The 16,528-nt window shown below is 36.2% G+C and overlaps 1 protein-coding gene across 2 annotated transcripts in view; it reads right to left on the reverse strand.

The window, feature by feature from the left end:
* GMPS (guanine monophosphate synthase) overlaps nucleotides 1–16,528 on the reverse strand; it is a 61,885-nt gene that overhangs the window by 20,621 nt on the left and 24,736 nt on the right. For both annotated transcript variants that reach the window (XM_055569259.1, XM_055569258.1), the window contains exons 2-7: nucleotides 15,257–15,438; nucleotides 12,618–12,732; nucleotides 6,851–6,948; nucleotides 4,230–4,333; nucleotides 1,742–1,935; nucleotides 1,261–1,426 (exon numbers count right to left, since the gene is read on the reverse strand). In XM_055569259.1, the coding sequence (XP_055425234.1) occupies nucleotides 1,261–1,426; nucleotides 1,742–1,935; nucleotides 4,230–4,333; nucleotides 6,851–6,948; nucleotides 12,618–12,732; nucleotides 15,257–15,438 (859 nt within the window). The remainder of the gene's footprint in view (nucleotides 1–1,260; nucleotides 1,427–1,741; nucleotides 1,936–4,229; nucleotides 4,334–6,850; nucleotides 6,949–12,617; nucleotides 12,733–15,256; nucleotides 15,439–16,528) is intronic.

Here is a 16,528-nt window from a genome sequence, read left to right on the forward strand (position 1 = left end):
AGCCTAGGGTCTGAGGGACAGCAGCAGCTGTGTTCCTATTTAAAGGGGAAAAGTAACTGCTTCTCAGACTTTGATCCAACACATTCTAGGCTGACCCAGTGAGCACGCCCTGTGAGGCAGCCAGTGTTCCCATCTCCTGAGCTTCCCAGAAGCCCTGCGTTTTGCTGAGCTTCCTTCCCGCAACCCTTCCCCAAGCTTCTGAGTCCTCCATCCTACCACTTCAGTTAACAAAGACAGATGCAGGTTTCTGTGGGGCTGAAACGAAACAATTCAGAGGGCCCTTTCAAGAAAAAGAATAACAAATCACACAATACTCCTATGGCTAACACAAACTATAAACTATACACAGAAACTACTGCAAATCACAAATATAGCACCAAATCCAAACTAAATGTATCCCCAACTTGATGTTTTCTTAGCATAATTCCCAAATGCCTGCAGCCACTATAAAACCAGCCAAAAGAGAGAAAGAGGAGAAAGACAAAATAAATTAACTGTAAATTATTAAAATACCTTACTTCAAATTTCATAAAATGTGTAACTATGAGAAGATACTGATAGGGTCCTTTCCCAGATTTTGGAAAAGGCCTGGCTGGTGAGTAGCCCTAAAATTTAAGCTTCATTAGCTTATCAGAGAAAACCTGCATAAACCATCTGCTTTCCACTTCCCAACATTTTGTTGAAACCATTAGACTGCTATTATCACCTCCTCTCTATTCCTCATCCTTCTGGCATTACACTTGTTTTATGCCTGTATTGTTATTTTAGTGATATTTCCAAAGAAGAAAGAAAAAGACTTATTTTTACTTCATGTTTAACTATACAAGTCCTCATTTTACACTCAACTTTTTGGCATCAATTCCAATTAAGTCAATAGTTTATATCATTAAACTACTAATTTAATTTCACTATAACTATGGCTTACATCTTTTTTTTATAAAAGTGCAGAAGATATCCATAAATGTAAAAGCAGTTAAGGCCTAAGAAGATGAATAGAAAGAACAGAATGGTGGCTGGAAAATGGTAACTTATTCATCTATATATAATATTAGGAGGAATCAATTTTCAAAATTTATACTGTGGCCACTCTTGAACCAGAAGTAACTACAATGTAAAAATAAAAAACATTTCAACCATAAGCTTACTGGGAAAACTGTACTTGATTACTGGGAAAATTCTACTTGGTTAATTTAATCACAAGCTAGATTTGATTAAACAAGTCCTGATATGTAAGTTAACTTTTCTGGAGTTCATCAATACCTTTGACTTGAATTCCAAGCTTTTTGAGGGCCTCTTCAACAGACTGACTTTCTCGTTTTCTCATAAAGCCATTATCAATGTGCACAGCAATGACTTGATCTTGGTTCAAAGCACGATTTAACAAAGCTGTACAAACTGTTGAGTCTACTCCACCACTGAGTAAAACCTGCAGGGTGAAATGAAAAGTCAAATTGAGTAAAATAAGCACAAAGATAGTAAGAGCTTAAAGCACTACCTAAAAACACTGGGGAATTCCCTGGTGGTCCAGTGGTTAGGACTCCGTGCTCTCACTGCTAAGGGCTCGGGTTCAACCCCTGGTTTGTATTAAAGATATGTATGGTAACTGAAAAAGCACTCTGAAACAGGGCAACTCAAAAACACCTATCACCCAGTCAAAATTTAAGGGCTATACTAAGTAAGTCAACCTTGAGTCTAACATTACTGGCACAAAGTTTTAGACTTTCAGATGTAAATTGCTTACCAAAACTTTTGATGTGCCCACTCCCTCTTTGATCTCTCGAATGCACTCAATTTCTCTGTTCTGCACAGTGAAGGTCCCACTGCACCCAGCTATATCATAGAGGAAATTCTTCAGTATTACTTTCCCATTTTCTGTAAGGCCAACTTCAGGGTGGAACTGGGCTCCATATAATTTTTTAGATTCATTTGCTATACCTTTATAGAAAAAATAATCATAAATAATTTTTTTTCATATTGAAAATACTCAGTGAGCACTCACAGTAATTCCTCACAATTTCTTCCTCCATAAATGTGGAAACTGATTCAAATTAGTAGATTTTTAGCTATAGGGAAAAAAAAAATACAAATAAAAACTACATTGCCATGATCTGGCTTTATAAGGCCTTCCTTCATAGAACTTCAAGTTGACAAAGAGTATTTTCTGAAAACCTACAACTAACATCATACTTAACCATGAGAAACTCAAAACTTTCCCACTAAGATCAGGAACAAAGCAAGGATGTTCCCTCTATCCACTGCTTTTCAACATCATAACAGAAGTCCCAGTTAACGCAATAGGACAAGAAAAGGAAATAAAAGATATACAGATTGGGGGGAAAAGGAAATAAAACGGTCTTTGTTCACAGATGACATGAGTGTCTATGTATAAAATTTTTAAAAAGCAACCAAAAAAAATTCCTAGAACTAGTAATTCTAGGAGTACAACAGAGTTGCCAGATAGAAGGTTAATACACAAAAGTGCATGGCTTTACCATATACCAGCAATGAACAAATGGAATTTAAATTATAAATACAATTAACATTAACACTCCCAAATGAAATATTTTGGTATAAATCTAACAAAATATGTCCAAGATGTATATGAGAACCCAATCACTCCTGAGCGCTTATACCTCTACCACTCTGCTCCTTACAGTCTCCTTTCCTGATTACCACAATAGATTTCTAGCTGATCTCTGCTCCTACATTTAACAGTCTCTTTACTCCTCTGTAGCCAGGGTAATCCTGAAATTAGGTCATGTCTCTCCTTTGTTCAAATCTTCACTCACTATAAGTAAAGCCAACGTTCTCACAATGGCCTCAAAGGTCCTGGGATTCTGGCTCTCAACAGCCTCTCTACCTTATCTTCTACCACACCCCCCAACACTTACCCAGCTCTACCCATGTGGTTTCCTTGCTATTCCTTAAACAAAGTCCCATCCCAGGAAATCTGTACTGCTATGTACTCTTTCCCCAAATATCCAAAAAGGCCAAGCACCTACTTCCTCCATGTCTAGGATCATCTAATAGGAACACCATCTCTGAATATCCTATCTAAAAGAGTAACAGTCCAAATGACACATTCCATAACACTCCCCTCATCTTTTTATTTTTTCAATGCATTTGAACACTGTCAAGCACTGACTTTTTCTGTATTATCTGGTTACTGTCTGTCCCACCCCTCCCCCATCCCCAGCCTCACTAACTAGAACATTAAACAGAGGTATTATTCATTTTGTTCACTGGCACCTAGAACTGTGCCTGGGACATGTGGGTACTCAAATATTTGTTGAATGAATAAAAATATATAATCTCATCTACCACTGTTGATCTTGTATAAGAAATAGAAACCTGTCAAAAAGGAAACTATTCTTGATAATTCCTATGCTAATACAATAATCCATTAAGTAACTGCAGGTAGATTACTCAATTCAGTTTATCCATGACAAATTTTTTTTCCCCAACTTTTTAGGTGTAACATAAAAAACAACAACTTTATGATAACTCCACTTTTTCTCTTTTACAGATATCCAGGATTACTGGTGATTATTTACAATTATTCAAGTAAGCAAGTAAAAAAAAATGACAAACTGCCAGAAAATCAACTCCTCTTCAAGAAAAACAGAACAAAAAATTGTTTAGAGCATTAACTAGCAAACTTCCTACAAAGGGCTGGATGTTAAAAACTAAGCTTGGTGGGACATATGCATACAGTCCCTGTCATTTATCATAACCCTTAAATAATATAAAAAGCATTCTTAGTTCCTGAACATACAAAAAACAGTCTGTAGGCTGGATTTGACCCACAGGTTACCCTGGTTCAGAGCAATGCTCTGAATGCTTAGTCTGATGTTTTATAGACATCCAAGATACATGCCTATCTGTACCTAAAAGAGACATTTTTTAAAAGGGCAGTTATGAATAAAGCATGCTAGAGAGGTAAATGGTTCTCAAAATTTTCCTGAGTTATAACATAACAGATATATTTATGTTTGAAAAGCATAGTAGAATAAACAATTTTAAAAGTATTTCAGAGCAAACTAGTGACTTCTAGATAATCCTTCTAATATTAAATATCCTTCATGAGTTAACAATTGACCTTATGACATTTACAGTATCTTTAAAAAAACTAAGAAACATCAAAAACAGTATCACATACAGAAACATGTTTATAAACTTTTCAGATAAACTTTTAAAAAGAGAATCTGCAGAAGTTTTAGAAGTTTTACCTGCTACAATGTTCCCAGAACGTGCCACAACCTTGAATCCATCAGCTACTTTGTCTACACTATCTCCATGGGTAAGTAAAACAATTTCTTCCTTCTGAAGACCCCTAAGTAAATAAAAAATAAAACAATATACAAATAGCTTTATTAGACACGATTAATGGAGTCTTTTGCTTTATTTTTTTCTAGCTTTACTGAGATATAATGACTTGTAACACTGTAAGTTTAAGGTGTACAATGTGATAATTTGATACACCTATATACTGTGAAATGATTACCACTAATTTAGTTAACACATCTACCACCTCACAGAATTACCATTCTTTGTGTGTGGTAAGGGCATTTTAGGCGCTACTCTCTTAGCAACTTTCAAATATACAATACATTGTTGTTAACTGTAGTCATCACGCTTTACATTAGATTCCTAGAACTTAATTCATCTTATAAACTGGTAGTTTTTTGCTTTAAAAGTTACTAGCTTCTATGCGTAAATCAAGAAAACAGAGAAAGTAGGTAACAGCACAACACTGCTAGAATTTAAATTTACTCTATTCATTATAAAGCCAAAAACAATAATAAATACCAGGAAAAGGCAATCCATAAAAACTGAAACTGAATATATAAAGCTGGTGGTATAACCACAAACACAGTTTCAAGAGGCTATCATGGTTTCAAAATTATATCTCTACTGGAATTAATCTTAAGAACAGAAGTAATTAATGGCATGGTTTAAAACAGATGTAAGTAACATTTATCAAACCAACTGTGCAGACTTTCTTTGGACCTTGATGTAAACGAATGAATTTTATAAAACACATTTGTTACATTATGAAAAAATTTGAACAAGGACTTTATCAAATAATATTAAGAAACAAAAATTAAGAATAGAGCAAGAAGATTAAGTGCATTAAAACCAAAAGGATGTTTTGGGGGGGTTGTTACTGTCATCACTGTTCACTGTTATTTAGGATTAGTGTAGGCTGTAATTGAGTACCAGGATTTTAGAACTGGCAAGACAGAAAAACTTTAAATCTTAATCAGATCTTTAAAGTCTCTTGTAGTATCACATTCCACCAGCAAGATTCCTGAAGTAGTTCTCAAGAATTTGTTAGAGATACAGATGAATGTAAGCAACACCTCTCCATTATAAAGTAGAACAAGAAATGGATTTCAAAAACGTATTTTGGCAATGAGTAGCTTCAGTTCATAAAATTATTTTGAGCAACTGTTGCTTTTTTATTAATATCGCTTTGAAAATGACAATCTCTGAATACTGATATTCTTGCTCTTTCTAATATTAAAGAAAACCCAGCCACAGCCAGTTTTGTGTCAAAACTGGGATTGCTCCATTTTAGACAAAAGGTCTTAACTTGGATTTTAAAACTGATTTGTCCAATTTGGAGAACACTATCCATTAAGAATTAATTTAGGTACAACTCTATGGAGGATGTAAGAATATATGTTAATAAAACAAATCTATAAAGATAATTAGCACAGTTACAAGAAATGATAATAAACTACATATGCACATTAACTGACACCAGCCTACATTTCATAGATTTAATGCAGTTAGGGAGAAACGTGATTTTTAGAGAAAAATGAACTGTCCACCTAAGTGGGTTATACCCAAAACATGGGAAAACCCAAAGAAAGAAAGAAAGTGACTAAAATTTAAGTTTTCTGGTCTTTCAGGAAACTGAATGAAAACTCACCTGGTTTTTTGTAAAGCAGAAGATAAATGATTCTAGAAAGCTAATGAACAGCTCATTCACCAATCTTTAAATACATTAGAGCTAATACACCTAAACTATTATCTATGCTATGCTATGCTAAGTCACTTCAGTCGTGTCCGATTCTGTGTGACCCCATAGACGGCAGCCACCAGGCTCCCCCGTCCCTGGGATTCTCCAGGCAAGAACACTGGAGTGGGTTGCCATTTCCTTCTCCAATGCATGAAAGTGAAAAGTGAAAGCGAAGTCGCTCAGTCGTGTCCGACTCTTAGCGACCCCATGGACTGCAGCCTACCAGGCTCCTCCATCCATGGGATTTTCCAGGCAAAAGTACTGGAGTGGGGTGCCATTGCCTTACCAACCAGCAATAAAATCAATTAATACATTCACTATATTAAAAAGACAGTACAGAAGATACAGTTACGCTCAGTACAAAAAGTGCAATACATATTTAGTAATGAGGCCAGCAAATGGGTAGCTAGTTAAGCACCCAGAGAAAGAACATGGTAGAAGAAGATGTGTACAAACGCAGGCAGTTTAAAGCGTTATCTGTCACATCTGTCATACTAATATTTAGAATCATGCTCTGCTAAAAAGTGAAAAGGGAAAACTACAAATGTTGGCATCGCCATCTGCAATCCCAAATAGGGGTTTAAGACTGCACAACTGCTTTTCAATTCTGTCATTAAGTGCTTTTCTTATTCCTAATTAGCATCACCACCATCCTCTTCTGTCTTGACACTCAATTGGAAAACAAATATGACAATACCTCTGGCCAATGCCGTGGCCTTAATTTTGTCTAAGAATTACAGAATCTCCAATTCTGAAGAATAACATTCCCAGCTTTAAGTTACTCCTCTAACATTCTTATTGATATAAAAATATCTACCATACCTGAATAAGGAGCATGTGTTATCCACACTAATACTGAAGACTCCATCTTCTCTAACACTTTTTTTGTGCACAGTACCTCCAAATACCTTATTCATCATCTATTTCAGGAGAAAATAAATTGAGGTTAATATAATTCAAAAGAAAATTACCCAATTTCTTATACTAAAAATTTTTATTTCTTGTTCTTAGGATCGCTGTTATGTTTGTGCCTTCAAAATAAAGGAAGTTTGCTAACTGTAAATTACTTGTTATTATTATATATAATTATCTAGTTCTTAAAAGGAATAGTTGCAAAACTAGATTAGGAATTTGATCTAATGTTAATTTTTATTAAACACTGGCAAATTTTCCATTTAACATACTTTAATTCCTCTGTTAAAAATAAGGATTTCTTTATAAAAGATAAGTCTTTAATATCTGAGTTTAATTTTTAAAGCATTTTAAAACACTCTTTGAACTCAGAAAGTACCTAGTTGGTATTAAAACTAGCAGCTATAAATTCCTCCAAACTGTTTAATCTTTGGCCCCAAAGGAACAGTCAGTCTGAAAGTCTACAGAAGGCTGTGCTGTGGAGATGGGATAAGCAATATAATCTGGTCTTTAAATTAATTTGTTCAAATCCCATCCACCTATAGACTTTTATTTTAAGTAGTCTCTCCAGTCTGACCCTTCTGTGTCAATCTTCTTCATCATTTACATATGCCTAAACTCTTCCAACACAAAACAGATACACATAGGATTTTTAGGAACATTAAATCTGCATTGATAAAATCAATACAACCTATCTTCATATGTCTGCTCCACAACAGGTGTCGTAAGATATCTGCCACAATGATACACGATGTAGGTGTACCCAGCACCCAACAGAAAAACAGGCAGAGGGCTAAACATGTGTTCATTCTTGTAATGCACAATGGCATATTCTTCAAATATGCATCAGCAAATGCTGCCCTCTACATTCTCCTGTTAGACATTCACTAAAAAACTTCCTGCAATAAACGTCTGCATGAAGTCCAGCAATTAAATAAAAAACAAAAAAAACACCTTCTAACCCGTTTAACCCAGTACTTCCCAAACTAAAGACTCATACGTCAAACACTTTCTGCAGCATCTTAACAAACATAGTTGAAGAAACACTGCTGCAGTCTAATCAGTCCCCTTGCCTCTAATAGTGCCCATCTTCCAGAGATCTATGAATGTCAGCTACTAAAATATAAATATGATTGTGTTAGTCCATGATTAAATTCTTAATGGCTATCATCTATATTTGGGTTAGCAAATTTTTCCTGTAAAGGACCAGAGAATAAGTATTTTAGTTTTTGTAGGCCCTATTGTTTCTGAAGCAACTATTCAATTCTTGTCGTTGAAGCACAGAAGCAACCACAGATATTTAAAGGAATGGATATGATGGTGTTCCAATAAACTTTATTTATGGACACTGAAATTTGAATTTCATTTCATTTTCACATGTGACAGTATACAATTCTTTTTTAAAAATGTTTTTCAACTCCAACCATAAAAATCACTTTAAAATCATAAAAACCATTCTTAGCTTGCTGGTCATACAAAAATCAGGCAGTGGCCAGCTTTGGCAGCAGGCTGTAATTTGCTGACCCCCTGTCTACAGGATAAAGTCCAAGTCCCTTATACTGAACAAAGACTTTTCAATGCACTGCCTCCATCTAACTCCACTTCTCATATTTCCCATTATTCTCTACTCAAGCCATTCAAGCCAGTGTGATTAGCAATGTGGAATTAGCATATTCTCTCCCCACCATGTCTTCAGGTCTGGTCACAGTACCAGTGGCCTAGCTAAGTATGTGGCCCAGAGCAGTCATTCAATTTGCTGAATGAAAAGTGAATGTTTTCTTCTATGTACCAAATGAACCTTGTGTGCCTCTGCCTCCTCTAAATTTCCAGTTCTTAATCAGAAGACAGCTGAATGATCAAGCTGACCAAAGCTGCTGGAACACAACACAGTTTAAAACTCCACAAAGTCTAAATTAAAGGTTTTTATAAAGCCAAAGGCTTGCAGCAAAATTTAGAGCTATCTCACCTGTTCAGAAGGCTTTCATGTTTATTCTTGACTCCTGACTTATGTATGCATGTATGCTAGGTAAAAGTGAAAATACAAGGAACTGAAGGATCAGCCAAGTGTCTGTGTGTGGCAGAGGGGGGAGGGAACAACTTTATGTAAAGCAGAACACTCTACTTGGTTAAAATTTTGTTTTAATATTCTATTTTGACTTAAGGAAATGACTTCTGCTTTGGATTCGTGATAATCTTGAGGTCCTAAATGCCTCAAACAACAACAAAAGCCCTGTAGGTCTAGCAGGTTTACCACTGCAATTGGGTCAGCTCCCATTTTATCTGTCTTGTATGTCAAGATTTCAAAATAAATCTTAGATTTGGGAGGGGGAAATGAAAGGAAATTCTCCCAACAAAAAATTTAACAAAATCTGTGTGACAGTATATAAAGGAACCAAATGCTTGTAATACAGATGTTTCTTTAAAAAAATGAAACTATAGTGAAGAGGGAAGTCAGAATCTAGAAGGTATATGCAATATATATATTTGGCAAAAGTTTAGCATCTAGCATATATAAAAACAATTTTAAAATTCAACAAAAAATGTGCAAAAATCATGACTAATCTTTTACAGCAAACCAGACACTAATGACTAATGGCAAATAAATTCATGAGTCTTAAAATAAGGAAAATGACCATTAAGACTACAACATGTCATTTAACACCTCTTCAGCTAGGCAAATTAAAAAAATCTAACCTTGTCAAGGCCTGCAGGGATATAGAGCAAAAGGAATTTTTACATACTGCTGTGGGAAGGTATATTGGGGGAAAATAGCTCTTAGTGAAGTTGAGACTCAGCATTTCAATTAATGGTTAGCTTAGAGAAAATTTTGTGTATGTACAATACCAAAGTCCAAAAATATTTATGGCAGCGTCTGTAACTGCAAAAACTTGGAAAAAGACCAGCAACGCTAACAGTCGAATATATCACTATTTGAGATACACTTGAATGTATCACTACATTCAAACAATAATTTCAGTAGTGAAAATAACTTAAAATTAGTGACTTTCAAAACCAAAAATGGAACTACACGAAGCATGAATTCACTTACATGAAGATCAACAGACAAAACTAGATAATATATTATCTAGAAATACAATGTGTAAAAATCTATAAAAAAAAAAAGGGAATGAATAACAATTCAATAAAAGTGTTACTTACCTCTTGTTGGAAGACAGAACAATGTGGATTGGAAAAAAGTACAAAGAGAGTTTCAAAAGTTCTACTAATATTCTATTTCTTACGCTGAGTGACAGATAAACCATAATAGAAATAAACAATGTAAGGAGCAGGACAGACTTTTTTCTTCCACAGCAAAGAATTACCAGGAAGCAATCAGTAAGACTCAAGAGTTAATGGGAAAAGACAGTACATAAGATTTCAGGCTGCCATGGAGGGGGCAAAGGTATACACTAGAGGGAGGCCTTTGGTGCTAACATTACCCAATCAAGAGTCTCTAGGAAGTGTTAGTCCTTTACAAACTGCACATTAGCTACGAGGCATTATTTATATCAGCATTTTATAGAAAGATAATTTCTGCCCAAAGGAACAAGATCATTCTATTCCATTATCCTCCTATGAAAGCAGTAGGCAATTTTTTATGCATTTAACATAAACAGACCTGGCTCTGGCTACCATAAGATCCATCCTGAATGACAGAAAATGTGGCCTTACAATTACAAGGGGGTACTGGCAAAATGGACAAGTAGCCACTATCATTTTATATTAAAGGAGCATACTTCACACCTATTTCACTCTAAGTGGGTCCTAAAAAAATATCCTGCAAGACTCTTCTTTATGTTATCATGGAAAATCATAACAATTAGAAAGAAACAAAATCAACTAAAGCTGTTTTGCAGACCAGCAATTTCTAATATTCTGCCCTGTATTAAGAATAACACTGATTTATATTTCCTTCCTTTACTGAAAGATAGCTAGGAGAAAATACATTGGTCTGTTCACTTTCTAACTTTTGAACAGATTCCCTCTGAGCATTATTCATATCAGTACACAGGTTTCAACCAGACTGTTTAAAAAAAGATAATGCACTGTTTTGCTCACTTACTAAAACGAGGAGGATACAAAAATGGCATCAGCAGCAGCTCCTCACGGCAGAATGAGCTTCACAAAATGGCTGCCACAAGCGTCCACGTCCCTAGGGTGCGCTCCAGTCGCCTCCTGCCTCTGCAGGAGACTCTCTCTAAGATCAGCTGGTGAGTCTGACCCAGTCTCCTTCCAAATTACTGCATCTGCCCTGGGTCTTGGAGCATGTAAGCTTTTGTGGGTGCCCTTTAAGAAAGGAATCGCTATTTCCCACAACCCTTTGTCTCTCCCAAAAGTAAGTCTCACTGGCCTTCAAAGCCAAATGTTCTGGGGGCTCATTTTCCTGGCATAGGATCCCTGTGCCCAAGAGAGAAGGTGAGCTCACGGTTTTCCTATTCCACTATCTTGGCCACTACCCTACATATACCTAATTTACATTACAGTGAAGACACTTGGCAGACACCACCTTAACCAAATAATCTAAAGGAAAACCACCTATCACAGTATTAATTGACATATGGCAACCCACTCCAGTGTTCTTGCCTGGAGAATTCCAGGGACAGGGGAGCCTGGTGGCCTGCCGTCTATGGGGTCGCACAGAGTTGGACACGACTGAAGCGACTTAGCAGCAGCAGCAGCCTTCTAATGAGATGCTGAGAAGAGCACAGCATTTGCTGTTGTTTAGTTTTGCAAAGTCATATATGACTCTTTTGCAACCCCAGGGACTGCAGCATGCCAGGCTCCTCTGTCCATGGAATTTCCCAGGCAAGAATACTGGAGTGGGTTGCCACTTCCTTCTCCAGGGTATCTTCCCAGCCCAGGGATCGAACCCATGCTTCCTGAATTGCAGGGGATTCTTTCCCACTGAGCCACCAGAAACACAAGCTCAACATTACTCCTGTGCTATTCCTGCCGAAAACATATAACCTGAATCTAACAAAGAGGAAACATCAAACAAACCAAAACTGAAGACTATTCTACAAGGTAACTGGAATGTACTTTTTTTTTAATTGGCAAGGTCATGAAAGAGCAGGAAAGATTGAGAAATGATTCCAAACTAAAGGAATGTAAAGAGACATGACAACTAAATACAACAACACATGGTCTAGATTGAATTCATGACTTTTAAGAGACATTAATGAGCCTGTGAAATGTTAACGCAGTCTGTGGATCAGATGTGAACACCAAGTCAATGTTAACTTGCTGATTTTGATAACCATACTGTGGTTATGTAAGGCAGAATTCTAGTACTTAGGATACAAGTAACAGAACACCATGTTTGCAAATTACTCTCAAAATGGTTAAAAATGTTATAATTAGGGAATTGAGTAAATGTAAAAGGAGCTCTCTCTGAACTACTACTTCAACTTTCATGTATATTTAAATGCCTACCTTTTTTTTTTTATAATGGACAGGGTTTTGTTGTAAGCAGTAATATATATAGTTGCTCCTTTGAAAATCCCCACTCAAATCAGTTTTGCCATACTAGTGTGGCAATTCATAAACAGTTTTAATAGGAACAAATTCTCTCATACAACTAAATATCCTAAATGCTCTAAAGACAGAAAACACTAAAACAGTAGGAGTCACAAGCAGAACAAATTAACTTTTAAGGCAAATTCACAGATGTATGTACCTGCATGCCATAGCAAATTCCAAGAACAGGCTTGCCAATAGTGAATATTGCTGGATCAAACCAGGGAGCATCTTCTGCGTACACAGAATTAGGCCCTCCAGAGATGATAATAGCACTGTGGATTTAAAGAAGACAGTAATGAAGAATCTTTGTTAATTTTTATACAGGGTCTATGCCCTCTCTTGCTTGTACCACTGAGGGAAACTCAATACAGACTCAGATTTTGTTGTTTTCAGTATGCCACAGCAGATCCAGATTTTATCACAGCTAATTAATAGTCTCCTACACAGCTTAATTTTTTTTTTTTCTTTTGGACTGTGTGACATGTGGGATCTTAGTTCCCCAATCAGAGATCAAATCCATGCTCCATACCACCTGCAGTGGAAGTCTCAAGCACTGGACTGACAGGGAATCCCCTACACAGCTTATTTTGCTGTGTTTTATTGCAATATGGGAATATGCAGGTGGATTCTTTACCACTCAGTCACTTGGGAAGTCCTTATTTCTAAAGGAAAACACATTCCAAGATGTAACCAAAATCTACTTAAAAACAAATCTGGATTACAATCCACTGTATAATCAGTGGCTGCCTGCCATATAAAAACATAAACTAAAATGACAGACTTGTAATACATCCAATAAAATAATATAAATCATGAAAATTACTCAATTTTTAAAAAAATATATAATAATCTGAGTGAGGACAAAAGCCCTACTCTCTGAACTTTATATTGGTAACATGAATCTTGGTATACATTATATTCGTTAGCTTATCTCTTCTTGCAAACAGACTGAAGACAATCTACTTATTCAAGATGATAAATGGGACATCTCTTTAAGGTAACAATTTTAAAGAGGAATGGGGCTAGCCCTAAGGGTAGATATGTAACCTAGCTCCTTAAAAATGCAGAAACTAAAACTCTGTAAAATATATTCAATAACCAAGATCTCTAGAATTTCAGTATGTTATATTTAGTTTTATAAGTGATAACCACCATGGGACTGCCCAGCATCCCTCATTAATCTGCTATAAGATTCTTAATACTATTAAAAAGAAAAAGCAATGGACTTAGTCAAGGATAAAACTCAAGCAGCATTTAAGCCAATTATGAAAATTCTTATCTCAATAAGCTTGAGAAGAGTTAATCACTCTTTCTGAGTTTTCTATTTCTACCCTGCTATTATTTTGAAATAACTTGCAATTACAAGGCCCAGTAAGTCTCAAGGCATTCCAGATACCACCTTATGTATCAAGCAGATCAAGCTCTAAAAACAGGTAGGTTAAGATGTCTTTCAAGTCATAAACCTAAAATTTGTTCTAGAAAAAGGATGATCAAATGGCTATCTCAGCAGAAAGGATCATGGTAACAAAAGCAACAGTGCTATAGTTCCCGTTCTCCTACAGAGAGAAGCAGCTGTTGGTGTAAGCAGGACCTAGAAATTGTTTATGATCAGGTAATCAGATGACAAGAAAATCAGACTTCTATTGTCAATATTGGTTACCCTATTCCACAACATTTGGTTTCAGTTAGTTTGCTGGGAATTTTTGTCTGTTTGCTTTGGATTTGGGGAATGATGGAGCTTGGATTTGACAGAGAGCCATTCAGATTCCTTACAGTTTTAATTCCCTTAAAATTGGTTCTCACTGGCAAATCAAGACAGTTGAATAAGATAAACTCAAAGCGTTCCTTCTTACTATAAAATTATCTGCATCCTACAACTAAAACAGAGTTAAATTTTTTCTGATTCACAATTCACTCCATTTCAAAAATAAGAAACAAAGGATAATGTATACACATTTATAAAGTTTCTGAAAGGTAACCATTTGTCTGAAGGAAAAACATTATATGCTTTTAAGAAAAATTAAACATACTGTATTTTGGAAGAAATACAGCACCAAATCTTGAGAGCTAATTAAGGTGCTTGCTTTTGAATAACACTCAATAAAAAAATAAACATTAATTCCAAGAGAAAAGATACAGCATTAACCAAAAATAGCTGTTAAAGGACAAAGTTACATATAAATTGAATGTCATTTTGATAGTTTTAATAGTACAAGTTATAGAATTAGCCCTTAAATTAGAAGTCTTCATAATTTAGAAACTAGTCTCCTGGGATAGGAAGCAAAAGAGATGCACTGTACACAGCATTCTCTAATTTAGGTACTCTAACCATTATATATATCCCTTTGATCAAGTAATCTGGGATGAATGAATGACCGTAACAGCCAAATCTAAGTCTGATGCAGAAATCCTATACAACAGCAGTCCCCAACCTTTCTGGCACCAGGGAGTGGTTTCATGAAAGACAAGTTTTCCATGGGTGGGTGGTGTCAGGATGATTCTCGTATATTACATTTGGTGCACACTTTATTCTACTCTAATACCACCACTGATCTGACAGGTGCCGGACCTTGGCCCAGAGGTTGGGGACCCCTGCTATAAAACATAAAATATTCAAATGATAAATTCTTAAACTGTGCAAATACAATTAACATAATCTTTTCCTTTAATTTTAATTTCTTTTAATGTCAAGAGCCATGGAAAATGTCTTGTATTAAAACCAATCCATTTTATTTTCATTAAAAAATTCAGTGTCCAAGCAAATTAATAATAAAATATCCTGCAATCTAATCTCACCGGAATCCTTGCTCTTTTATGGCAAATGCTGGTGTTTCCAAAGGGAAGATTTCAGACTGCACGAACAGTTCCCTCACTCTTCGGTCTATGACTTTTCCATACTGAGCACCCGCATCCAGAATGACAACGGCTCCTTCATTGTGGTGGCGGCCATCCTTGAGGTCCCCTCCGGCATTTTCCAGCTGCAAATATTAACACAAACATCTTCCTAATTATGAAAATCAGATGTACTTTTAAGAATTATGGTCACTGTCAGCTCCAAAAACACGTAGAAACACAAACTGTTAACTTAGGATTTTGGATTGCTAATTCAAAAAACACTTCTTTAAAGGAAAGACTTTTATACATATTCACACACAGGTATAAACAAAAGCTACCATCTACTGACTACATGGAAATAGAAGAAAACAACAGAATGGGAAAGACTAGAGATCTCTTCAAGAAAATGAGAGATACCAAGGGAACATTTCATGCAAAGATGGGCTCGATAAAGGACAGAAATGGTAGGGACCTAACAGAAGCAGAAGATATTAAGAAGAGGTGGCAAGAATACACAGAAGAACTGTACAAAAAAGATCTTCACGACCCAGATAATCACGATGGTGTGATCACTGACCTAGAGCCAGACATCCTGGAATGTGAAGTCAAGTGGGCCTTAGAAAGCATCACTACGAACAAAGCTAGTGGAGGTGATGGAATTCCAGTTGAGCTATTCCAAATCCTGAAAGATGATGCTGTGAAAGTGCTGCACTCAATATGCCAGCAAATTTGGAAAACTCAGCAGTGGCCACAGGACTGGAAAAGGTCAGTTTGCATTCCAATCCCAAAGAAAGGCAATGCCAAAGAATGCTCAAACTACTGCACAATTGCACTCATCTCACACACCAGTAAAGTAATGCTCAAAATTCTCCAAGCCAGGCTTTAGCAACACTTGAGCCGTGAACTTCCAGATATTCAAGCTGGTTTTAGAAAAGGCAGAGGAACCGGAGATCAAATTGCCAACATCCGCTGGATCATGGAAAAAGCAAGAGAGTTCCAGAAAAACATCTATTTCTGCTTTATTGACTATGCCAAAGCCTTTGACTGTATGGATCCCAATAAACAGTGGAAAATTCTGAAAGAGATGGGAATACCAGACCACCTGACCTGCCTCTTGAGAAACCTGTATGCAGGTCAGGAAGCAACAGTTAGAACTGGACATGGAACAACAGACTGGTTCCAAATAGGAAAAGGAGTACGTCAAGGCTGTATATTGTCACCCTGCTTATTTAA

This window comes from Bubalus kerabau, chromosome 2, assembly GCF_029407905.1.
Source record: "Bubalus kerabau isolate K-KA32 ecotype Philippines breed swamp buffalo chromosome 2, PCC_UOA_SB_1v2, whole genome shotgun sequence".
Taxonomy (NCBI): domain Eukaryota; kingdom Metazoa; phylum Chordata; class Mammalia; order Artiodactyla; family Bovidae; genus Bubalus; species Bubalus kerabau.